At 40.2% G+C, this 26,847-nt stretch overlaps 3 protein-coding genes across 12 annotated transcripts; 2 read left to right on the plus strand and 1 right to left on the minus strand.

Moving 5' to 3' along the window:
* The first annotated feature begins 55 nt into the window (after positions 1–55).
* LOC110820745 (uncharacterized) lies at positions 56–4,336 on the plus strand. 10 transcript variants are annotated; one of them, XR_015818667.1, is made up of 9 exons: positions 66–481; positions 572–953; positions 1,094–1,290; positions 1,393–1,534; positions 1,616–1,775; positions 2,003–2,530; positions 2,741–2,811; positions 3,044–3,140; positions 4,089–4,336. XR_015818667.1 is itself a non-coding variant. In XM_088218673.1 (7 exons), the coding sequence occupies exons 1-6, from the start codon at positions 408–410 to the stop codon at positions 2,026–2,028; spliced, it is 981 nt and encodes a 326-aa protein (XP_088074799.1). In that variant the 5' UTR covers positions 65–407; the 3' UTR covers positions 2,029–2,052; positions 2,163–4,336. The 10 variants fall into 10 exon arrangements, 6 of the variants coding, with proteins under 6 accessions (XP_088074797.1, XP_021906014.2, XP_088074799.1 ...); XR_015818669.1 differs by having other exon boundaries at positions 4,114–4,336; XR_015818666.1 differs by having other exon boundaries at positions 3,044–4,336.
* Positions 4,337–5,997: 1,661 nt separating this feature from the next.
* Positions 5,998–7,835, plus strand: LOC148266518 (exopolygalacturonase-like). Its single transcript, XM_088218676.1, has 4 exons — positions 5,998–6,238; positions 6,356–6,664; positions 6,777–7,292; positions 7,394–7,835. Exons 1-4 carry the CDS (start codon positions 6,098–6,100, stop codon positions 7,622–7,624), a joined length of 1,197 nt encoding a protein of 398 aa, XP_088074802.1. The 5' UTR covers positions 5,998–6,097; the 3' UTR covers positions 7,625–7,835.
* A 71-nt stretch (positions 7,836–7,906) lies between these two features.
* Positions 7,907–9,413, minus strand: LOC110820744 (F-box protein At3g07870-like). Its single transcript, XM_022050321.2, has one exon. It carries the CDS (start codon positions 9,359–9,361, stop codon positions 8,003–8,005), a length of 1,359 nt encoding a protein of 452 aa, XP_021906013.1. The 5' UTR covers positions 9,362–9,413; the 3' UTR covers positions 7,907–8,002.
* Between the last annotated feature and the right edge of the window lie 17,434 nt (positions 9,414–26,847).

Consider the following 26,847-nt stretch of genomic DNA (forward strand, 5'->3'; position numbering starts at 1 on the left):
AGAAATAAAGAAAAAAGATCTAATAAATGTGAAATATTAAACAGAAAAGTTTTAATTTACTCATAATGCACCTTATCAATTATTTAAAAGAAAAGAGAAGGAAATAAAAATATATAAGAATTTACCAGGAAAATGTTTGGCCCATTAAATTTTGACCGTCGGATTTACGATATCAATCAGATTGCATCAAACAGAAATAGCCATTCTCACATGGGATCACTTCTCAAGTTTTAAACGAGAAGAAGTGAGAACCAACCGGAAGAAGCGGACAGTTTCTCAGTTGTTCAATTAATAATAATACTAATAATTTCGAAATGAAACTTCCATTGCCGCCTGAACCAAAACAGAGCTTCCAGAAAAAAAGTGAGGCGAAGACCGTTGCCGCCATTTCATAGCGGAAAACCTCCATGGCTGTCGATTCAGAGGTCGCTGCAACTGTTCAGGACTTTACACTCGCCGACACCGACATCAACTGGGACAGGTTCATCTCTTTCTCTCAACTCTTAAACCTCGTTAATGGAAGACACACAACAGTTTTTTGAACGCTATGCTCGATCTCTGTGTATCTCAGGCAGGACAAGACGAGGTTTCACCTGATCGGAGCTGTTCTCTTCACGGTTCAATCAGCTCTTTTACATCCAACGGCAGTCGTGAAAACCAGAATGCAAGTCGCCGATTCTGAATTCTCTCAATCAGGTTGGATATCGGTGCTTAAACATGTGGTGAAAAACGACGGCGTTCCTGGCCTTTTCAGAGGATTTGGAACTTCTGCAATCGGTTCTTTGCCCGGAAGAGCTGTGGCTTTGACGTCACTGGAGGTTTCAAAAGATTTAGTGGTGAAATACATAGATAATATGAACATTGCTGAACCGACTCGAGTAGGCATTGCGAATGGTGTCGCTGGCTTGTTGTCAAACTTAATTTCTTGCGTGTATTTTGTACCTCTGGATGTGGTAACTTTTGAAATCTGAGAAAATTTTTGGGCTGATAGGAGTAGAAAATTAATAGGTTTAGGAAATTAGGTTTTGTTTTCATTGTGTGAAATTGATAAAGAGAAAGAGCAATTGGTTAAACAGAAAGTAATTTTTCCCAGATTTGCCAGAGATTAATGGCGCAAGGGCTCCCTGGTACAACCTTGTGCAGAGGACCATTTGATGTAATGAGGAAGATGATTGAGGTCGAAGGAGTGCGAGGTTTGTATAGAGGATTTGGATTAACAGCTGTGACTCAGTCCCCTGCTTCTGCTCTCTGGTGGGGTGCCTATGCTGCTGCCCAACACCTCATTTGGAGGTGCGTTTTTTGAGTCTCTTCACCAGATCCAATCAAAATAGGGAAAAAGTAAGGAAACTGACTTAATGTCAACTGATAACATATACATTTGTCTTGTATTAGGAGTTTTGGGTATGCAGATGAAATGGAGAAGAAGCCATCTGATATGGAAATGGTGATGTTGCAGGCTACAGCAGGAATGGTGGCTGGGGCCTGTTCATCAATCATGACAACGCCTATAGATACTGTAAAAACACGTCTTCAGGTAATTTATAGAGTTCAATTTTAAATTTTGTTGGAGTTGAATTTGATATGGGTTGATTCTGCAACTGGGTGTTGGTGGAAGGTGATGGATGATGGCGGGGGTGGAAGGCCTTCGGTGGTGAAGACGGCGAGGATGCTTTTTCAGGAAGATGGATGGCGAGGGTTTTACAGAGGATTTGGGCCAAGGTTCCTCAACATGTCACTGTATGGCACAACTATGATTGTCACCTATGAACTAATAAGTATATATATCTTCTCCCCTGATCATCTTATCATTACAATTAGACTGATGGATATTAAAATTTGTGTACGATTGGAACAGAAAATTGAAGTTGAACGTTTATTGTTTATGATTTTAGAGCTAATTCTTTTCAACATTAATTTAATGTATTTTCCTAGTTTTTATTTTTAATTTTGGCATAGAATCTACGCGTAGCATCCCCTAATTGCATGTTTTTTCTTTAAACAGAGAGATTATCAGTGAAGCATGTATAACATCTTCTGAGACGAGATAATATGGTAAGCTTACTCTTATAAGTCTAAACTTTTTACCTAATCAATTTGGTAAACGTGAAAAGGGGTATTTTTTGTTTTTATTAGTGTTTGGTATATATATACATATATTGTAGCGCCCGGGGAAATTTAAGAAGAGGAAAAAAAAAAAAAAAAAAAAAAAAAAAAACGTGCATACCACGTCAGCAACTACATCAGCAGTCCTGGCTAACCAGAACCTGCCACGTGGCAAAACCACGTCGACTGGGGACGGGCCACTTGGCGATCCGCGTGCGCGCGATCGGACGGCCCAGATCAATCGCGCGCACGGACGACCCAGATTAAATCAAAATGGACGGCTGAGATCAAAAGGAAAAATGGTATAAATAAGACCCCCACATCAGACCCCAAACCCTAGCCGCCTGCCCTCGCCGGAGAAGACGAATCAGAAGTCGGCCGCCGCCACCTGCCGCCGCACCGGAGGGATTTCCGACCGCCGATCGAGGTAAATTTCATATCCCCGACTCGTTTTTCCACGCTGATTTCCCCAGTGGCCAAATCGGAGCCAAAATTCCGGCCAAACGGCCGGAAAACACGGCCGAAAGCCAGCGGCGCCGCCGCGCCCCTCCTCGGTTTTTACCTCCGATGAGGCCCTTCCCGGCCTCCGTTTAATGCAATTTTTATACCACCGTGATCACCATTCTTTTCTCTACAGGTTGATCGGAGCCGAATCACCAAAACACGAACTTCACCGGAGAGCCGCCGCACCCGAGAGCACCGCCGCCGGTAAGCTTCGGTTTTCCGTAAATTTTCGGCCCCCCGAGGGCCGTAGGGTTGTTTTATCGCAGGAACCAATGCGAGTGTGGCCGAATTCGGCTGGAAACGGCCAACCCGAGGCGAACCGCCGCCGCAAGCGGCGGCGCCGTCGCCGGAGCACGGCGGAGCCGCCGTGCCAGAGTTGCGATATTGGCCGAAAGGGGCCCTAGGCCTAATTTGAGATTTTTTGGAACACGTGCAGGTACCTATAGTGCGTTTCAGTTCCCCGGAAAAAATTCAGAGAAAATTAGGGACAGCCTGCAAGCGCACTGTGAAACCGTGTTCGGACCCCGAAACGAGTAAGGACCCCTCACCCTATTTCCTATCACGGTTTTAAAGTTCAATAAATAATAAAACGGTATTTCATGAATCAACGAATGTGTGAAATTGCTTAAGGTCGCTAATGGAGCCCGAGTCTAGTGTGTTTGTCGGTTAACTGTTATTTGGCCTGTTTTACAGTTTTAAATACAGCATGAGGTTCAATGTTTTCATTTTATAGTTTCATGTGCATATTTTACTGTTTTATTGATCATGAATTGAATGACCGGGATATTGATACTGTATGTTGTCTGTTTGGCATAAATTATCGTTTTGGTTATTTGTATGTGATTGATAATGCTGACTGAGGGAAAAGGAGAATGAAAGATTATGTAAATGGAAATTGTATAATGTGGTCAGCCTGACTAGATATCCTGGGAGATGGTGGACGGACCGGGTCCGTAAGGAACCCTACCGGGATTGTGGTCTCCCATACCGGACGGGGTATGGAGATCTTATGTGTTTTGGCGCTCATACCGGACGGGGTATGGGGACGGCCCGTTTCACCCTCATACCGGACGGGGTAATGAGGTCTATAGTTTGGCGCCCATACCGGACGGGGTATGGGGACGGCCCTGGAATATGATTTCAAGTGTTAAGGGTTAACGGGTAGCGGGACCCCTATGGATCCCTATGGATACTAGTGGGCTGATAAATGAGGAAAATATATTGTGTAACGATTGAATTACAAAAAACTTGATAGGTATTATGTTATACAGTTTATATATATGGTTTCATGATGATGATGATGTTATTGCTTTCGTATATTGTTTTATGAATTTCACCGAGGTAAGTGAATGGTAAAGGTTTTATTATTAATAAAAGGATTTGTTGTAAATTATGCTCTATTGGTCTTTTTTTGTGTTTTTCTACCCATCTTTACCTCCGTAACGGTGAGATATCGTGATGTCCTTACTGGGTTAGTGTAGCCCATTCCTTATTTAATCATTTCAGATCAAGAGGGCATCGTTCCCGAGCCGGTTCCGCAGGAGGAGGACGAATGGGACGCCTAAAGACTCCATAGTCATATTCGTAGCTTTTACTTTCAAGTTTCTCCTTTAGGTAGTTTGATCTTTTATATTTTGTGAGCACGTTTTTTGTTTTAGTGTAAGGGATGTTATTCAAATTTTGACTTCGCTTCTGTATCTGATATTTTTAATATACATTTCATTATGAATTTCCGGGACTGTTACATATATGGGTTTCAATTATAGTAGACTTTGGGGGGTACTGTGTAGATTAAATATAGGAATTGCAGGGAATCTTTTTTATTAGAATGAGGAAGTCTCAATTCTATTATTCTGGTATGGGATCAAACAATTCATTTGTTTTGCTTTAGACCATGTGCTTATATGTTTTATAATATGTATAAATTAAAAAAAAATTTAAATAAAAATTCGAAATTAATTTTATTATTTATTTCTTATTTTATTTTTAATATTATTTGTTTATTATTTATATTTTTATATATTATATTAAAAAAATAAAATATGATATTAACATACTATTATGTTTCATGAAAATATTTTTGTTTTTCAAATTCGGGGATGTGTCGATAAATATAATAAGATATTCTTTAGAATTAAATTAGATTAAGTTTGAGTTAGCTTTGAATATTAAAGTTTAATGAAAATATTATATAATTACTCAAATACATTATTATTATTATTTTCTGTTGACTTGGTATTGTAATTATTTTGTAATAATACAAAATCAATATGTCTAATGTATAATAATTTTTTGATAAGATATTGAATATTTAAAATTAAATTATAATTTTATAATTACTTTTATAATTACTTTAAAGTCAAATAGCCTCTTGGACTTTTTTCCTCTTTAAGGAATTTAATCTTGAAGATTTGTTTTTCTTGTTGACAATAAATCTCCTGATTTACTTCCCAAGGAAGCATGAATGAAATCTCTGGTAAATAAATTTAGAATGAAAATATACACCAGACAAAAAATTATTGGTATAATTTATTTGATATATGTATATATATATATATATATAAACAAAATCGAAAACCAATATCCAACAACTGCTTATTTTTTTATATTTGGCATCATAATATATAATTATTAATTACTTGAGATATTATAATAATAAAGAAAATGAAAGTAATGAAACTATGGCTCATAATTATTTATGACTTTTTATGTTTTTATTATTTATTTTAATTTTTAAATATAATAATTATATACTTATTTAATGTAATAATACTTATAGTTAACTATTTAGATTTTTTAAATATAAAAATACAATTTAACTTTTAATTAATTACAAATAATATACTAAGTAATTTTTAAATATGAAAAATAAAATTAATGGGGTGTAATTAATTTTTAAAATACTATAAGCTCTAAAATTATGTATCATATAAATTTTTTTATTATTATTTTTTTTATATATTTCATTTATCTTGTACATCTTTTATTCAGAGTCGAAGTATTTTTTATCATTTTATTAGAATTTTTTTATTTGTATGATTTTTTTTTCATATTAAATAAATACGTAGATTATATTTCATATTATTATAATAAATTCTTTCAGAATCATATCTTTACGCATTAGGTAATGCAAATCAATTAATATCTTGACTGATTAACAAATTAAGGAATGAGATCCACCCAATTACCAATTCAATTAGAATTTTAAAAAATAAAATCACTACCATAATATTTGATATGGACTTACAGGATCATCTTGGAATTTTATTACCCATTTTGATTACTTCTTTTTACCCTCTCATTATTACAATACTCTTTTTTTCACCCATCGGGATGCAATATATAATGGGGAGAAATTAAGCTACAACCCATCAATTAGAAAGTTCTTTTGATAATTTAAGAAAGAAAGAAAGAAAGGAAGACAAAAAAAAAAAAAACCATTGCTAGGAAACAAAGTCTAAAGAAAACTTCGAAGAAGAAAGAAGAAGTAATGGCGTCAATATCATTTCTCCCTAGTGTGTTATTCTTGGTGTTTTCATTTATTTGCATGCATGAAATTCAAGTTCAAGCAAAGATTTTCGATGTGAGGCAATACGGGGCTGTTCCTGATGGAAGAACTGATAATAGCAAGGTAAATATTAAGAGAGATTTATATATATATATATATATATTTGATTTTTATTGTGTAAAATCTTGATATTATTTATTCTAATTGTGAAATTTTAATTATCATGTATATGTTATGCAGGCATTTAGTACTGCCTTTTCCCAAGCCTGTCAATCCCAAGGTCAAAATGTGATTTTGGTCCCACAAGGAACATATCTGGTGGGCCCATTGTTGGTCGGAGGCCCATGTAAGGGCCCACTGGTGTTTGAGGTCAATGGGATCTTGAGGGCCCCCACAGATAAATCTTCAATCAATTTTGGCTATTGGATTTCATTCAGATACATTGTTGGTTTGGAAATCAAGGGCGGTGGGACGTTTGATGCGCAAGGACCATCTGCCTGGCCCTACAACAATTGCAGGCAGGATTCAAATTGCAAGCCTCTTCCTACCGTAAGTCCATTGCTGTTTGATCTTCTCTCTTTTAATCTTATTTACGATATAATCTATTTTTTTTTTTGTTCATATCGATAACATATATGTTTGTTATTGATTATCTTACCAGACGCTACAACTTGATTTTGTCAAGAAAGTATCGGTTCATCATGTAAAATTTATCAACAGTAAAGGTGTCCACGTGAATATTTTTAAATCCCAAGGCGTAAAAATTTATCAAATAACTATTAAAGCACCAGGCGATAGTCCTAATACTGATGGAATCCATATGGGCAATTCCAAAAACATTAGGATCATCAATTCAAAGATTGGCACCGGCGATGATTGCATCTCGTTGAGTGGTGGCTCTGGAAATATCAATGTCACAGGTGTCCAGTGTGGCCCCGGTCACGGCATTAGTATCGGTAGTCTTGGAAAGTTGAGGAATGAGGAAAATGTGGCTGGGATTTTGGTCCAAAATTGCGTGTTTGAAGGTACCACTAATGGTGTGAGGATCAAAACATGGGCACCTTCTAATCCATTACTTGTATCTAATCTTGTCTTCCGTGATATCATCTTCAACAATGTTTTCAACCCAGTCATTATTGATCAACAATATTGTCCTTCTGGTCATTGCCAAGACTGGGTATGTTACTTTTTACGTATTGTTCCATCTATATTTTGCGTTTGCACCTTGCTAATTTTCTACTGTGTTTAAATCACTTTAATTTCTGTGAAATTTTATAGGGTACTTCGCAAGTTAAAATCCAAGGTGTAACATACGATAACCTATCAGGGGTTTCGAGTTCAAAAGTTGCAGTAAATCTTCAATGCAGCCCATCTAAACCCTGTGAAAACATTGTGATGAAGGACATCAATATCCAGTACAAAGGAGCCGGTGGTCCTACTTCTCAATGTTCTAAGGCTTATGGTTTTGCTTCTGGCAAACAATACCCTGCCTCTTGCTTGAGTCACTAAGCAAGCAGTCTGGCATTTTTAGTATACAATCCAATATGTTTAACTTGTGTAGTGTTCTGATCCAGAGTTTAATTACGTTAGTGGAGTTAATAAAATATGTTGTAGCTAAAATATTTCCAAGAAGCAAAATGAATTTCTTTTTATTGCCCATAATTTGGAAGTCTCAATCTCTTTCATTATCTACTCTTATTGCTTCTTTATTTTGACCTTTAATTTCTCTTCTTTCTACTTGCATTGTTAGAGTTGTAATAAAGAAATTGTGTCTTGGACAGACAGTAACTGTGATTCAAAGAATTTTTGTCTTTTATTAAAAGAATTAGATCAAATAATGTATAAAGAGGTTGGTAACAAAACAAAAAGTATAAAAGAACCAAGCAATCAAAACTTTACCTTCGGTGAGACAAGGCTACCAAAATGCAGATGAGAAACAAGAGGAGTTGAGGTCCCTTGAATCTTCAACTTCTTGAAGCTCTTCTTTACAAAATCATAAAGAACCAGACCTTTGAGATCACCAAGAACCAATACCTCTCCCTTCCCAACAAAACCAAATGGCTTCACATACAACCAATCAAGCTTCATCAATGGTGATTTTAACACAACGTGTTTCGCCCATGAATCTCCATCTCCATACTCCTCCATCACCCAAATCACTAAACGATCACAAAACTTCTTGTCAACGATTGAAAGACAGCCCCCTATTTCTGTTAAATCCACCCATTCTGAAGACCAAGACACAGCAGTTCCAGTTACTGTGTCTCTGCTTCCAGGCCTGTAAACCTTTGGAGCTGGTACAGCTTTAAAGGTTTCTCTTCCGATTTGAAAGCTTACGATGAGGTCAATAATCTTGGAATCTCTGTAGTTAGCAGTTAGCCAATGAAGAGCTCCGCTAACAAAGATAGGGTTGTTATGGCCGCGAAGGGGATAGCCCACGTTCCCTGCTCTCCTCCATGAACCAGCTTCAGACGAATCAGATCCATTAATGGTCAAGACTTGAGCGGTCAATTGAAGAGACTGGTTCTCCAAGAAGCTTGGCCAATGAGAGATAAATACCACTTTGAACTCGCTCGTCTCCGGGTCGAACCCGAACCCGGGCATGATGACGGGCGAAACCCGAACCCGTCCCCGGCAGAGATTGGCCGGAACAGGGAGGACAGCGTGAGCGCCAGTAACAGGATTAACGACGTAAACGGGAATATTCTCGATTGGATCTAACAAACAGAGCAAACCGTTGCAAGAACCCGCGATGTCGAGCTCAGATATTCTCCGATTGAACTGCGATTTAACCGGAGCAACATTAAGATTATTGACCATAAGAAGGTTACCGTCACTATCCCTAACCGTGGAATCGCTGCCATTGTTGCCGGATTCGAGCAGGAAAAGTCGACAACAACGGTAAGGGTTTGGGCTTCGTTCAATTAGCAAGAGACTCAGTGCCGTGCGAGCGTCCTCTCTCGTTACAGTCCTACTAACGTGCAGCTTTGAAAGAAGAGGAGAATCAATGGCGGAATGCCAAGATTTGCAGACCAACCGACATTGATAAAGAGCATTGATTGGTAATCGGGAAAGTATGTCGAAAACGATGTCGTCTGGCAGCATTGGCATCAATTGGCCTTCTTCGGCGAGATGAACACCGCCATTGTTGGTTTTGGCACGGGACGAAGTCTTCCTCCTGAAGATCCTCAGTTTTCTTAACCACAGTTTGAACGCAGCGACAGGGTTTCTCTTCACTGCCGCCATTGATGAAGACGAACAGAATCGTTTTCTGTAATTTTTAAAGAGAAAAAGGAAATTTATAGAATTAATAAATCTTAATTACCTATTTTGTTATGGAGTTCTCCTAAACAATGTAGTATTCGAATTAAAATATGCTATATATTATATATATATTTATTTGTTAAAAAAACTAAATAAATTTTCATGAACTACAAATATATTAAGAAAAGGTTATCTCCAAAAATTAATATTAAAGAAAATTGAATTGTCATAAGACAAAAAGTATAAGGATTAAAAATGTAATTATGTCAAGTTACATACAATAAAACTGTAATTTGTCATATTTCAGTTAGCTATTTGAATTGAATAACATAATAGTGGACTTGGTCCTACTTTTATATTTATTATTATATTACATTTAATTCAACTATATTTTACCTTAATTTAATTTTTATAATTGACATAAAAAAATTAGTCATGAATAATAAAGATACCTAATTTAAATTTGATATATAATTACTAATTATTTATTTACTGTATTATTGGTACTTTTCTTAATTTCAGATAAACTATAATAATAAGTTATATTATTAATAATTATATATAATTTAGTTAATAAAATATATAATTTTTTATTTAAAAAATTGATATAATAAACTTAAATGAGTATGATAAAATAATGTTTTTAAAATAAAAATAATGTTGAGATTATAGAATTATTATTCCCATTTTGTGCAGTAGTGGGTCTTAGTTGAAATTTTTTAAAGATGATTCTAATTTATACTTATACCACTAACTAAAATTTATTAATACCATGCTGTATTTACTTATTTTTTAAAGAGTATATGTCAAGGTATTTAGTGGAACTAACACTATATGCCTTTGACTTCCTTGATTTATTAATTATATTATACTATATAAAATTAATTAATTTTTAATAATTTTCTCTAAAAATTGGGATATTTTATTATCATTATTTTTTAAATATTGAACTTAGCATGAATATGATTTAAGTGGGCAACTTGAATTTAGGAAACTGGGTGGAGCTTATTGCAACTTAAAGCATATAAATAAAAATATATATATTTAATTAAATGTATATTTATTCTGTTGAAAATAAAATAATTAAATATGAATTGAAAACGTATTTTAATCAATGATAAAAAAAAAACATGTTATATAATTGATTTTCTAAATTAATACGTAATTCATTTGTAACAACCTAGGAATAATGGTTTGAGTATTCCAGATCTCACATCTCTTTGGACGGCTAAGATCTAATCATCTCTTAATATATAAAGAAACCTCATTTACAAAAAAGAGAGAAAATGGAAAAGAAAAAAAAAAGTAAAAGAGAAACGAGGGAAAGAAAAGGAGAGGAGGGAAGGAGAAGATAACGAGACCGAGAAGGAAGAGGGAAGAGACGTACCAGGGAGAACAAGGGGAAAGTACAACGTGGTGACTGGAAACCTTAGGAAAAGTAGGATGGAAGAGGATTTTATTGAGATAGTGGAAGATGAAAACAAGAGGTAAGGAAATTTCAAATTTGAAACCTTGTTATGGCGATTCATCTTGAATTATGACTTTTCTGGTTTACAAGGAGAAGAAGGGGAAGGGAAATAGGCAGTGTTGCAGGGAATTTAGGTATTAGGAAAATTTGAGTCGAGTTTAGGTGTGATTGGATGGAATTTGAGGGAATATCGAGAGGTAAGGATGAGATAGGCAAACATTTAGGGGTGGATTTTGAAGGAGTGTGGGTTTTGGTGTGTCAGTTAGGGCAATGTGTGTTTGTATGAGTGACAATTCGTTGGCCGATTGTTGTGGTGTGTCGATAAGGGTTGTGTGTATGTGTATGTGTATGTGTATGAGTGGCCATTCGATGGTCCATGGCCCATAAGCGGGGTGAGTGTGCGGCCGTATGATGGTCGGTGAGTCCCAATGGTGGCGGAACAGTGTGTGCGTGGTCGTGAGGTGGTTGGTGGGTGCCAGTGTGGCGTAGTGGCAAACCGGGGTGAGTGTGTGGCTGTATTATGGTCGGTCGGTGCCAATGGTGGCAGAACAACGTGTGCATGGTCGTGAGGTGGCCGATGAGTGCTAGTGTGGTGGAACAATGTGTATTGCCTTAAAATGGTCGTTGAGGGCTGAACCGAGATAGAGTCGTGCGTGTGTGGCAGTGAGGTGGTCGGTGATTGGTCACTCGTGGCAGAGTGGTGTGCGTGTGTGGCCTAGGTGTGGCCGGTGGGTTGCCAACAATGGCAGAACTGGAGGGGTGCGTAGGGTCATTCGGTGGCCATCAAGTTAGTGGCTGGGTGTGTGTGTGAGGCTGCTCGGTGGTCTCTATCTACTTGTTTGTATGCTGATTCTATTGAGGTGACCTCTGTGTGTGTGTTTGGTTATTTTATGGTTGGAATCTGTAGTGAATGTGTATGTGAGGATAGGCAGATATTTGTAATGTAATTCTACAGGTTTGTATGCCTATTTAGGTGCCACGCTTTGCATGAGTTAATACATGAAACTACTTTGTTGTGTTCCTGATGGTATTTAGTTAATCTTGATTGGTTATTTGTTGATGAATTATTCTTAAGGTATGAGATGTGTAGTGATTGTTATTGGTATTATGTTTCTTGGTGAGCTAATTGATGTAATAGCCAGACTCGAAAATTGATTTGGGAAAATTTTTCTTATTAAATTATTTACAAAATAATTATATTAAAATAATTATTTAATTTATTATATTTTAATTTATTTGAATTTTTGAGAAAAAATAAATTAGGGACAAAATTGAAAATAATTTTTGAGAAAATTAGTGAAATTTTGAATTCGGATGGTGTTTTTAAAAGAAAAATTGAAAACAGGGGGTCAAAATATAAAAAACAAATTTGATCATGAGGGACAACCCAATCAGCAACCCTGACAAACCAGAGCACACCGCATGGAAAAGCATGGTGACATCAATGCCATGCGGGCGATCCGCGTGCCCAGTGATCCGATGGTCCAGACTCGATCTTGCGCGTATGAATAGCTCAGATGCGTTCCCTCCTTAAGCGTGATTGGACGGAGGTCACTTGCGATGAACAGCCCATATTCGCCCACGTAATCGGCCTAAACGGGCAATGATCGGACGACTCTCCTCGCTCATGTCGACGTGGATGGACGGCCCAGATCAACGCGGGGTGAGTATATAAACATCGCGTCTCAAGGGAACCCTAACCTTAGTCGTCAGCCCCCACCGAAGAAGAAAAACTAGACACTGGAAAAGAAAGCTGACCGCCGATTGCTGCTGCATTGGAGCCACCGTCGACTGTCAAAAAAGGTAAAAAATTTCCTACACGATCAGATTTTGATTCTGAGCCTCCTTATAGTCATACCAGAGCAAAAGGGACGGCGGGTGAGCTAAAAATTACGGGCAAATCCCCTCGGAACTGTCGCAGCAGAAACCCAAAACCCCTTCTGATGAACCCCTTCCCTTTTTCTGTTTCACACGATTTTTTAACTATTGTGTTCACCATCTTTTTCTATGCAGGTTAGCCAAAGAAGAAACCCCAGTCGCAAAGGAGAACCAACAGAGTCACTGCACCCGGAGACCCTCCCCCCCTCCTGGCTGGTAGGTTCGATTTTTCTGTGATTTTCGGTCAACCAAGACTCTCTAACGTATTTTCTGCATGGGTACATGTAAAACATGCTAAAATTGGCCAAAACTAGCCAAAATCGGCTAGGTTAAAGCGAACCGCCACTGTAGGCGGTGGAGCCGATGTCGGACCACCGTGCTAGAACCCTAAAATTGACCGAAAAATATTTTTGACACTGATTTTGGATTTTTTAAAGTATTTTTAAGTACGTGTCGAGTATTTTGGGTTCCCACAGAAAAAATTTAGAAAATTCAGGATCCGATGTGAGGCGTAGTGGACAGTTTGGTATTTCAAAACACTAATTTGGGTAAGAATCTTTATTCTCGGTTACTGTAAATTGAGGATTAATAATTGATAATTGTGTGTTTTGTGAAAAATTAGAAAACCCTAAAAATATTACAGGTCACTAGTGGTGGCTGAACTAATTAGTTCGCATTTGTTCTGATTTCCTATTTATTTTCCTGTACTGCCTAAATTGCTTACTATTATACTGTGCATGTTTACACTAATAGTTTTTATAGTTTTCGCGATTATATGGTTTATTTAGTCCATTCCTATATGATTTATCTGGTTACTCGATTATTGGTTATGATCAATTAAATCCCTTACTTAAATGCTGTTTAAATTGATCAGTGAATATGTCATGAGACGTTGGTATGTTTTGGTGGCTGTTTGGAGAATCTAAATAAATAAAAGCTTACTAGGCATCCTGAGAAAGGGTGGACATACCTGGTACATAGGGAACTCTACCATGGACATTACCTTAATCAGACGGGGCTGAGAAGTCCCATATCGTAAAGATTTTGGGAGATTTAGTTCACCCTCATACCGGATGAGATATCGAGGTGATAGTGTTTTTGACGTCCATTACCGAATGGGGTATGGGGACGATTAAGTTAATTGTCAATTGTTAATACTAGATCCACGAGTAAAGGGATATCCCTATAAACCCTCAGGGGTCTCAGTAAGTAGGTTAAAAAAAAGAAGAATTATGATCCTATGAATAAAATTAAAATGTCATTTAGTTATTCGTCTTCATAAATTAATTTTGGGGGAACTCATAACAGTAATTATGGAATAAACGGTTTTATGTTAAATGTATTTACTTAAAGCAAGGGCTCCATTAATTGTTTTCTGATTTTTACCAATTTTCGATCTTCTGTATCTGTTATTAATGTGATATTCTTAATGGTCTAGTGTAGCTTACTATTTTATTAACTATTTTAAATCAAGAAGATCTAGATCCCGATTAGCAAGAAGGTTGTGAGTAGTTCACCACTCGGACTCCCTTCAAGTGCTAGTGAAGGTTGTCCTAGGATGTTTATTTATTCATTTTTTCTTTAATTACCATTTGTCTTTTAGAATAGACATTCCTGTAACCCTATTGGCATTCTAAATTATTGTGTAAGAAATATAAACTCTAATTTTAGTATTCGCTTTCGCATTTAAATTATAAATTCATTTCCTTTAAATTCTGAACCTTTACAGTTGAGCTGGTGGATTAGATGAAGGGTTATAGTCGAGTAGGGTCGGGCTGTGAAATTGGGTGTGTGGTTCAGGGAAGGTAGGGGTTTAGGGAGGCATTGGGCTGCTCAAAAGATAGAATCTTATAATAGGAGCAAAAAAGAAGTGGGACACTGAGCTAGGAGTTGAATAGTTTTTTTCTATGTAACTCTATTTTAAATTCTTAATTTACCTTACTGGGCTTGTATCTGCTCATTATGTGTTATTTTCATATATGGTAAAACAGGACTTTGAACATCCCACAGAAGGACATAACACTTAAAGGAGGCACAACAATTAAAATACTAGGCTCATCTTGACTCACATATGTATATACAATACTATGCTATTGGTAGTTATATTGGGTCTGTATGCTGAAATTTAAAGTAGTAAGTGTGATGTCTTGTGAAATTCTTTTGTTGGAACTCATTAGAGAAAATTGTCCGTAAATAGAGAACACATGACATTCTTGCAATACTTACAGAATTAATTCAATGCAAAGTATATTTTTTCGAAAATAGATATACAAGGTATATTAATGCTCTCAAATTTAGCCGAGCCGTTATAGTTGGTATCAGAGCACGCGATCCTAGGAAAACATCTTTGTATCTTGTGCGTATTATTAGTATGAGGTTTAAAAACAAAATAAGATAGGTGATATGAACCTTAGGAGGAGGTTTTGTTAGTTTCCTCGAAAGCATCTATGTACATAAGAGGTAGAAGGGGAGGACCTAGGGGACAATATATGCATAATGATTAATACTTCTAAAAACCACCTAGGAGTACATATAAGTAAATCGAAACTAGTAAAAACCCCTAATCAATCTACCTGTTACTACAAAATGTCTCTGACTCAGTAGCCCATTATCCCATGTAATTATATCCTACAGAAAAAAAAAGGGGGATGATGAAAACCCAACTAGCTTACAAGATTGATTTTGATAAGGATATCACTATCCCACCTCCCTGGAACAAACTCCTTAACATAATTGGACGATTAGTAAATTAGGTGATCCCAGTCAACTTAACCCAAACGTTAGTAGTCGATTGGAGATAACTGTTTGTTCTTAAAACATAACGGAACATCCGAAGGAAAAAGTAAATATGACTAAAATCCTTTACAAAAGACTTAATTGGTCTCAGGTTAAGTTCATAAAGGAAGTGAACTCTCCTGGAGATATATCTTGACAATCAGATCATTGATATGAGAATGTAGAGTATAATTTCTTGCACCTAAATGGGAACATAAAGATCTCACGTTCTACATATGTGATAAGATAGACTTCATAAGTAGATGTTATCAGCTAGGAATTAATACCTAAAACACCACTGCCCAAATTGATAGAGAATAGGAAACAAAGATTGATTAGAAGAATGCATGGGTCTATATTTTTCTGTAGTAGGTCGAACCAAACTTAGGAAAAGTGGCCTCATAATCTCCCTAAAAAACCCTATAGGACACCCAGATTGCACCTGTAACAACCCCGAAAATTTAAAAGGGAAATGTATATAAAGAATATAAGTGAGGAAGCGAAATAAAAGGTTCTGGTTAACATCCCTTACACAATAACTTAAACGTACTAACAATACCGAAAATAAGTCATTTAAAGGAAAATACTGGAAATGAAAGACTATAAGAGAAACTAATAAACATCTAGGTAACTACTCGCCGTCTTCTTGTAGATCGGGCTCGGAAACTAAGTCCTCTTGATCTGAAATGGTTAAGTAAGGAGTGAGCTACACTACCTCAGTAAAGACATCACACTATATCATTGTCATAGAAATAAAGGTTGGTAGAAAACCAAAAACAACCAATGGAGCACAAGTTTCAAGTAAATTTATTTATCAATAATCAAACCATTTACCGTCCACTTACCTCAGTGGAATTTATAAAAACGACATATGAAAACAATAACATCATAGATATCATAAATTCATACATAATCTGCAACATAGCACATGTCATACTTTTATATTTCAATCATCAAACAACAGTTATCCCTTTTTATCAGCCTACTAGTATCCGTGGGGATCCATAGGGGTCCCTGCTACCCGTGAATCATTCTCTTAACAAACTTAATTTCCAAGGCCGTCCCCATATCCCATCCAGTATGGGCGCCAAACAATAAACCTCAATACCCCGTCTGGTATGAGGGTGAAGCGGGTCGTCCCTATACCCCGTCTGGTATGAGCGCCAAAATATTTAAAGTCTTCATCCCCCGTCCAGTATGAGACAACGTTCTTGGTAGGGTTTTCTATGGACCCGGTTCGTCCACCATCTCCCAGGATATCTAGTGAGGCTGTCAACTTATCCATTTATCAATTCACATACATTTTCTATTTTTTTCTTAGTTTTCTGTTTCCCACATAAACATGAATACTTAAACAATTAACGAGCACCCAATAAGGCAAACATATTATTAGATTCACGAAATCAGGTTGAAATAAAGTAAGTAGTGGTTTATGCATTCAAAACTATAGAATAAATAAAACAGATACCATACTGCATTTAAAACTGTAAAATAAACCAAACAGGAACTGACAGAGAAATACGTTCGGTTCGGGCTTTATTAGCAACCGTAATAAATTACGTGTATTTATATAATATATAAAATACAGTTTTATCACTTATTAGACTTTATTCCCATGATAGAAAATAGGGTGAGGGGTTCTTACTTGATTCGAAGTCGAAAATCAGATTTTTCACTGCGCCTACGGGTAGTCTCTGGGTTCCCTAAATTTTTCTCCGGGAACTGAAACGTACTTACGGTACCTACACATGTACCAAATAATTCAAAAATCAGATCCAAGGCCTATTCGGCCAATTTCAGAACTCCGGCACGGTGGCTCTGCTGTGCTCCGGCGACGGCGGCGACGATCCGCCTCGGGTTGGCTGTTTTCAGCCAAATTCAGCCAAACTTGCATTGGTTCCTGTGAGAAAACACATCTAGGGCCCTCGGTGGGCCGAAAAAATACCGAAAACTGAAACTTATCGGCGGCGGGGCTCTCCGATACGGCGGCTCCTCCGGTTCGAGTTGTGATTTGGTGTTTTACTTCAGTCAACCTGTAGAGGAAGGAACGGTGGTCATAATGGTGTAAAACTTACATCGAACAGGAATCGGGAAGGGCCTCATCGGAGGTAAAAATTGAGAAAATCCGCGGCGGCATTTTCCGGCCAATTGGCCGGTGTTTTGGCTCCGATTTGGCCATAGGTGGGTTTAGAATCTAATTATGAGCCAAAGTGAGAATTTTTACCTCGTTTGGCGGCCGGAAAGTGCTCCGGTACGGCGGCGAGTGGCGGCGATCGACTCCCCGTCGGCTGGGCTATTTTCTCCGGCGTGGGCTCTGGCGACTAGGGTTAAGGTTTGGGTGTGGATGAGATTATTTATAACCTTTTGCTTTTAATCTGAGCTGTCCATCGCAATTTAATTTGGACTATCCGATCGTGATTAAAAATGAAATGAATATGGGTCGTTTTTTTGCGATGCAATCTGGGCCGTCCATGCGCGATTCAATCTGGGCCGTCCGTGCGCGCTTTTGATATGGGCTATCCGTGCATGCGGGAACGGATCTCAGCCGTTCGATTGCGCGCATGCAGATCGCCTGCGTGGCTCCCTTTCGCGTGGCCTCCCGCATCAGTGTCTCTACCACACAACGCGTTCTGGTTGGCCGGGGCTGCTGACCGGGCAGATGACGTGGCACAATTCTTCTAAATTGCATTTTGACCCCTGGTTTTCAAATTTTTTTTCAAAAATATCCCCAGAACCTAAATTTTCACCCATTTTTTCCAAAATTACTTTCAATTAAATCCCTAAAATAATTTTACCCTTTTTTATTATATTTATTATTATTATTTCTGTTTAATATAAATTAAAGTAATTTAAAATAAATTAAATTCGATTAACACTTAATTATATTTATTTAGAATTAATTAAAAATAATACAGTAAAATAATAATAATAATAATACTAAATAAAATTTTTTGGGTGTTACAGCACCAATCAATATATTTATATAGGCATAGGAAATTGATTTAGGAAGACTGTGAGACGTAAGTATGGGAAGTAGTTTAGAAATTAGGAAATATTATAAAAAAATTTGGGTAATGCGTAGCAGTTCTGGAAAATTGTATAAGAATTGGAGGAATATAGTTATAAGAAAAACCACTTAAGGAGGTATGTGATATGTATAAGAGTGGACACGTGAAACTGTTGGAAGTTCAAAGGTATAATATCTAACCATATGAGAGTTGGAATCAAATAAAACTACTTACGGCAAGTTAGTAGTCAATCTACCTACAAAAGGAACTCCTAATAAAGTCCAGTTGTAGAAACGAATTTCATAACCCACTGCGTATATTTTAAGAGACCCAGAACAAAACTAATCTTGTATTTATTCAACCATTAATGGACTTCAAAGAGTAATGCGACTCAATTAATGATAACTTAGAATCCCAAATCACCCGAAAAGTGATGGATGTCTTGAGAACATTAACACCCTACGAAATTCACAAGATAACATTTGGAAGCCAAGGAAACACCGTTGAACTCCTAAACTATTAAAAACCTTGAAATTAAGAGACACACCCTAAAACCAACATATTTTTATTTGCGAGGGTTAAAAAAAATATTTACACATCCAGTATAAGTGCTAGTATGCCATTGGAGGGAGAATTATAACCCTTAACCCCCTACAAACTGGAATGAATACTAAGAGTTGCTAGAAAACTCAGGTGTATCTCATTTAATCTAGCAATATAGATCCAAGCCTTACCAGGAAATCTAGTTAAATGCCTAAAAGTAGACACGAACCAAATAAAATTTAGTGACATAAGGAGAAAATAAACACTTTATAAAAATCAAGTAATTAATTCCTGAGCTAGTCATGCATACTAAACCCTAAAAACTTCAAGATCATAGGAAAACCCTCCACCCTAGAGATGTCATCACTCACAAAAAGATCTGATGCTGACAAGATGAAATATATGATTGGGTTACCCCAAGCAAGTATAAATTTGAAGGACCAAATTTTTTTTTTAGGGGAGAAGGTTATAAAATGACCCGAGAATATTGGTTTGAGTCGTCCATATCTTATCTCTCTTTGGAAGTTGAGACCTAATCACCTCTTAATATATATAAAAACCTCAATTACAAAAAAAGGAGGAAATGGAAAAAAAACAAAAGAAAAAGAGAAAAGAGGGAAAAAAAAGGATAGAAGGGAAGAAGAAGAGAATGAGATCGAGAAGGAAGAGGAAGGGAATGTACCAGAGAGAACAAGGGAAAAGTACGACGTGGTGACTAGAAACCTTAGGAGAAGTAGGATTGAAGAGGATTTTATTTAGATAGCCGGAGGTGGAAGCAAGAGGTAAGTAAATTTTGAATTTGAAACCTAGTTATGGCAATTCATCTTGAATTCTGACTTTTTCAGTTTACAAGGAGAAGAAGGAGAAGGGAAATTGTAGCGCCCGGACCGAGGAGGAGAAAAAAAAAAACCACGTCGGCAGCCACGTCAGCAGGCCCGGTCAGCAGTCCCGGCCAACCGGGACCTGCCACGTGGCAAAACCACGTCGTTCCAAAAATGGCCACGTTGGCGATCCGCGTGGGCGCGATCGGACGGCCCAGATTTAAACGCACGGACGGTCCAGATTCAATCAAAAACGGACGGCCCAGATTAAAACAAAATGGACGGCTGAGATCAAAAGGCAAGGGGTTATAAATAGAACCCCCACACCAGACCACAAACCCTAGCCGCCTGCCGCTCGCCGGAGAAGACGAACCAGAAGCCGGCCGCCGCCACCCGCCGCCGCACCGGAGGAACTTTCGACCGCCGATCGAGGTAAATTTCGTACCCTCGACTCATTTTTCCACGCTGATTCCTCCTGTGGCCAAATCGGAGCCAAAATCCTGGCCAAACGGCCGAAATGCACGGCCGAAGCCCAGCGGCACTGCCGCGCCCTTCTCGGTTTTTGCCTCCGATGAGGCCCTTCCCGGCCTCCGTTTGATGCAATTTTTATATCACCGTGATCACCACTCTTTTCTCTACAGGTTGACCGGAGCCGAATCACCAAAACACGAACCTCACCGGAGAGCCGCCGCACCCGAGAGCGCCGCCGCCGGTAAGCTCCGTTTTTCCGTGATTTTTTGGCCCCCCGAGGGCCCTAGGGTTGTTTTCTCGCAAGGACCGATGCGAGTGTGGCCGAATTCGACCAGAAACGGCCGAAAACAGCCAACCCGAGGCGAATCGCCGCCGCCAGCAGCGGCGCCGTCGCCGTCGCCGGAGCATGGCGGAGCCGCCGTGCCGGAGTTGCGATTAGGGCCGAAAGGGGCCCTGGGCCTAATTTGGGATTTTTTTGGAACACGTGCAGGTACCAGTAGTGCGTTTCAGTTCCCCGAAGAAAATTCAAGGAAAATTAGGGACAGCCTGCAAGCGCACTGTGAAGCCGTGTTCGGACCCCGAAACGAGTAAGGACCCCTCACCCTATTTTCTATCACGGTTTTAAAGTCCAATAAATGATAAAACGGTATTTCATGAATCAACGAATGTGTGAAATTGCTTAAGGTCGCTAATGGAGCCTGAGTCTAGTGTGTTTGTCGGTTAACTGTTATTTGGCCTGTTTTACAGTTTTGAATACAGCATGAGGTTAGATGCTTTCATTTTATAGTTTCGTGTGCATATTTTACTGTTTTATTGATTATGGATTGAATGACCGGGATATTGGTGCTATATGTTGTTTGTTTGGCATAAATTATCGTTTTGCTTGTTTGTATGTGATTGATAATGTTGACTGAGGGAAAAGGAGAATGAAAGATTATGTGAATGGAAATTGTATAATGTGTTCAGCCCGACTAGATATCCTGGGAGATGGTGGACGGACCGGGTCCGTAGGGAACCCTACCGGGATTGTGGTCTCCCATACCGGACGGGGTATGGAGATCTTGTGTGTTTTGGCGCCCATACCGGACGGGGTATGGGGACGACCCGTTTCACCCTCATACCGGACGGGGTAATGAGGTCTATGGTTTGGCGCCCATACCGGACAGGGTATGGGGGCGGCCCTGGAATTTGATTTCAAGTGTTAAGGATTAACGGGTAGCGGGACCCCTATGGATCCCCATGGATACTAGTGGGCTGGTGAATTAGGAAAATATGTTGTGTAACGATTGAATTACGAAAAGTGTGATAGGTATTATGTTATACAGTTCATATATATGTTTCCATGATGATGATGATGTTATTACTTTCGTATATTGTTTTATGAATTTCACCGAGGTAAGTAAATGGTAAAGGTTTTATTTATCGATAAAAGAATTTGTTGTAAATTATGCTCCATTGGTTGTTTTGTGTTTTCTACCCACTTTTACCTCCGTGACGGTGAGATATCGTGATGTCTTTACTGGGCTAGTGTAGCTCATTCCTTATTTAATCATTTCAGATCAAGAGGACATCGTTCCCGAGCCGATTCCGCAGGAGGACGACGAAGGGGACGCCTAAAGACTCCATAGTCACATTCGTAGTTTTTACTTTTAAGTTTCTCCTTTAGGTAGTTTAATCTTTTATATTTTGTGAGCACGTTTCGGTTTCAGTGTAAGGGATGTTATTCAAATTTTGACCTCGCTTCCGCATTTGATATTTTTGAATATAAAATTCTATTTTAAATTTCCGGGGCTGCTAAAGTTGGTATCAGAGCCGCATTTCTTCGGACCCATCCCTTACACTAATGTGCCTTAGAGAAATACTCACCGATATATTGTTACTCAATCATTCCTTGTGAATGCAGGTACACAGGAATGAGGAGAGGAAGGCCCCCACTAAACCGAGCGGCCCCAGATAATTCAATTCGGGAGGATTTAGATAGACTATTCGAGATGGTGGAGGCTCTCGCAGCTGCCCAGCGAAGGCAAGAGGAGAGAAGGGAGTTACCGGGACCTCCTCCGCTAGCGCAGGTCGAGCCCCCGCTACAGCAGGCTGATCCCGAGCCACCCCGGCAGGAGCCTGTCCCTCCACGATACCACCCGGTACCACAGCCGCGGTACGATCCGGTACCACAGCCACAGTACCAACAGGTGCCGCACAGCACATTCCAGTGCCCCCACCCCATCAGCAGGCGCCACCACAGGGTCCCCCAGTCCACCCTCAGCCGGCCCCAGTCCCTCTACCTCGGGACCCCGCTCCCTCCTTGATCGACCCCGGCTTCATAGAGAGGTACAGGAGACTGAACCCTTCTACTTTTTCAGGGAGATCCTCGTTCGAAGAGGCCCAATACTGGCTGGCAGAGACTGAGAGAGCTTTTGAGACCTTGGTAGTAGTTCCCGAGCAGAGGGCTGCCATTGCCTCCTACATGCTGGTAGGGGAAACAGTACACTTGTGGGAGCTCAAGCGGGCCACCCTGCCTGTACCAGTTACTTGGGAGCAGTTCCTAGCGGCCTTCCATGCGGAGTATCTCCCTAAACACATCCAACATTTAAAGGAAATGGAATTTGCTCAATTGGTCCAGGGTAATATGACAGTGTCGGAGTATGCCCGCAAGTTCCTGGAGCTGGGCCGACATGCCCCGGAGACATTGTTGGATGAGGGCCGAAAGGCCAGGAAATTCCAGTGGGGCCTCCGCCCGGTGATCAGACAACACTTATTGGTGATGGAGCTCGAGACATATTCGGCAGTCCTGGCAAAGGCGCAGATCATAGAAAGGAGCTTCGACACCTGCCCTCAGCTAACGGGAAGTTCCCGACCCTCAGCCCCGCTCCGCAGGCCAGCGCCTACCATGCCTGTCCAACCCAGTAAGAGGCCCAGGCCTGCCATTCAGGCCCCTCCTCAGGCTATGGGGGCAGTACGTGGGAAGATCTGCCAGTACTGCGGCAGGGATCATGGGGACCGACCCTGCTACCGCCTCAACAACACCTGTCGCATATGCGGCAGTGCCCAGCACTATGCGAGGGAGTGCCCTAGGAACCAGAATCAAGGGAGGCCTCCAATCCAGGGTAGAGTTTACAACCTTACCCAGAAGGATGCCGACGCAGACCCGGACGTGGTACATGGTATGTATACTATCTCTGGCCACATTGCTCATATTTTGTTTGATACTGGTGCATCACATTCTTTTATTTCACATGTTCTTGCTTCTAAAATTCGTGTATCACCTGATAGACTTGATTCATTATTGTTTGTATCTACCGCTGGGGGGGAGACATTGCTAGGAGAGGTTGTCTACAGGGCATGTGCCGTGGAGATAGCAGATAGGAAATTGAGGGTAGACCTGATAGGGTTAGACACAGGGGATTTTGATGTAATCCTAAGAATGGATTGGCTAGCGGCGTATCACGTCACCATAGACTGCTTTAACAAAAAGATTGTATTTAATCCTCCCAACGAGGAGCCATTTACAAGTTAATAAAATTATTCGTTACTGATTTCCCCTAATGGCAAATTCTTTTCTTCTTAATTCCCAATGCCTTAATATTGTATTTTCTCTAACTAGGTAAACCCAAGAAAGAAGTTTGTATCCAAGAGATTCCAGTAGTTCGAGACTTTCCAGACCTATTTCCGGATGAACTGCCCGGTCTACCAGGGGACAGAGAGATCGAGTTCACCATAGACTTACAGCCAGGAACCCAGCCCATCTCGGTAGCTCCTTACCGAATGAGCCGCATCAAGATGGAAGAGCTGAGGAAACAAATCACTGAGCTACAAAAACAGGGGCTTCATTAGACACAGCATTTCCCCATGGGGTGCCGGGGTTACTTTTGCAAAGAAAGGGGATAGAACGTTGAGACTGTGCATTGATTATAGAAGGATAAAAAAGGTAACAATTAAGAACAAGTACCCTCTTCCCCGGATTGATGACCTTTTCGATCAGTTGCAGGGTGCACAGGTCTTTTCTAAAATAGATCTACGATCAGGTTACCATCAGGTAAAAGTGAGAGCAGAAGACATCCCCAAGACGGCATTCCGAACCAGGTACGGACACTATGAGTTACTGGTTATGCCGTTTGGGCTAACCAACGCCCCGGCCATCTTTATGGATCTAATGAACAGAATCTTCAGAGAATTCTTGGACCAATTTGTCATCGTGTTCATCGATGATATCTTAGTCTACTCAAAAAGTAGGGAAGAGCATGCTCATCATCTTGCCCAAGTCCTACAGGTACTCAGAGAAAAGAAGTTGTATGCGAAGTTGAGCAAGTGTGGATTTTGGCTCGAACAAACCGCCTTCCTAGGACATGTTATATCGAAGGAAGGGGTGTCGGTGAACCCCGAAAAGGTTGAAGTGGTACTTGGTTGGGAAAGGCTGACAACAGTTAAGGAAATTCGCAGTTTCCTAGGGATGGCAGGTTATTACCGCCGGTTTGTCGAAGGGTTCTCTAGTCTAGCAGCTCCTCTAACCCGACTCACAAAGAAGAATGCAAGGTTTGAATGGAATGAGAACTGCGAGAAGAGTTTTTCAGAGTTGAAGAAGCGACTGACTACTGCACCAGTGCTGGCTCTACCGAGTGGATCAGGAGGGTACACAGTTTATAGTGATGCCTCCTATCTGGGCCTGGGTTGTGTCCTAATGCAGCATAGAAAGGTTATAGCATATGGATCTAGACAGCTAAAGAATCATGAGAAGAACTATCATACCCATGACTTGGAGCTTGCCGCCATCATACACGCCTTGAAAACCTGGCGCCATTATTTGTATGGAGAGACCTTTCAGATCTACACCGATCATAAAAGTTTGAAACATATCTTCACCAGAAGGATCTCAACATGCGTCAGAGGAGGTGGATGGAACTCCTCAAGGACTATGATTGTGACATCCTATACCATCCAGGTAAGGGCAACGTGGTGGCCGATGCCCTCAGCAGGAAAAGTGCAGGCACCCTAGCCCATCTGATGGTTTCAGAATGTAGGTCCATTGGGGCTACACAGCAAGTTCGCCTGCGAGACCTGAAGAGAGTCACATGTTTGGGCCACCTAGCAGTCCAACCCGAATTAATCCAGAGAATAAAGGAAGCTCAGTCAGTCGACCCCGCCCTAGTAACCCGCAAGAAGAGTGCAGAACAGGGAGTGAGCTCAGAATTTCAGATCTCCACCGACGGATTGATTCGTTTCAGGGACAGAGTGTGTGTCCCAGACGACAGTGAGTTAAGAAGAGACATCATGACAGAGTCCCATAGTTCAAGGTTCGTCATGCATCCAGGAAGTACGAAAATGTACCAAACTATGCGACCCCGGTTCTGGTGGAATGGGATAAAGAGAGATATAGCCGACTTTGTATCTAAGTGCTTGGTATGTTAGCAGGTCAAAGCAGAGCATCAACGCCCGGGCGGGTTACTTCAGCCTTTACCGATTCCAGAGTGGAAGTGGGAACATATCACCATGGACTTCGTATCGGGACTACCCAAGGCACGATCGGGACATGATGCTATATGGGTAATTGTTGACCGACTCACTAAGTCTTCCCACTTCCTGGCCATCAGAATGACTGATCCCTTGGACAAGTTGGCAAGAATGTATATCCGGGAGGTAGTCAGACTACATGGAGTTCCAGTAACAGTGGTATCCGACAGGGATCCCAGATTCACTTCTCGGTTTAGGAATAGTTTCCAGCAAGCTATGGGAACAAAGCTGTCTCTTAGTACTGCTTTCCACCCCCAAACCGATGGACAATCAGAGAGGACAATTCGTACGCTGGAGGATATGCTTCGAGCTTGTGTCCTTGACTCCGGGGGCCATTGGGACGACCACCTACCCCTGATAGAGTTTGCTTACAACAACAGTTACCAAGCAAGCATCGGCATGGCCCCATACGAGGCGCTATACGGGCGTCCGTGCAGGTCGCCGATCTATTGGGAGGAAGTGGGCGATAGAAGATTGTTTGGCCCGGATTTGGTAGAAGAAACCACGTCCAAGATAGTTAAGATCAAGAAGAACATCCAGACAGCTCAGAGTAGGCAGAAGAGTTATGCCGATACCCGGAGAAGAGACCTGGCCTTTGAGAAAGGCGACCGGGTGTTTCTTAAAGTCACCCCCTTCAAGGGAATTAGTAGGTTCGGCAGGAGGGGAAAATTAAACCCCAGATATATTGGACCCTTTGAAATCTTAGACAAGATTGGTACCACTGCCTACAGACTTGCACTGCCTCCTGAGCTCTCCCGGGTTCATAATGTGTTTCATGTATCTATGCTACGTAAGTACAATCCGGACCCTTCTCATGTCTTGGCTCACGAACCGCTTCCACTCCGAGAGGACTTGTCTTATGAAAAAGTACCGGTCAGTATCACGGACCGAGAAAGCAGAATACTCCGCAACCGGGAAATATCATTTGTAAAAGTCATGTGGCAGAACCACACGCCCAGGGAGGCGACTTGGGAACTGGAATCAGAATTTAGGGCCCAA

This window comes from Carica papaya, chromosome 4 (genome assembly GCF_054855325.1).
Source record: "Carica papaya isolate Zhongbai chromosome 4, ASM5485532v1, whole genome shotgun sequence".
Taxonomy (NCBI): Eukaryota; Viridiplantae; Streptophyta; class Magnoliopsida; order Brassicales; family Caricaceae; genus Carica; species Carica papaya.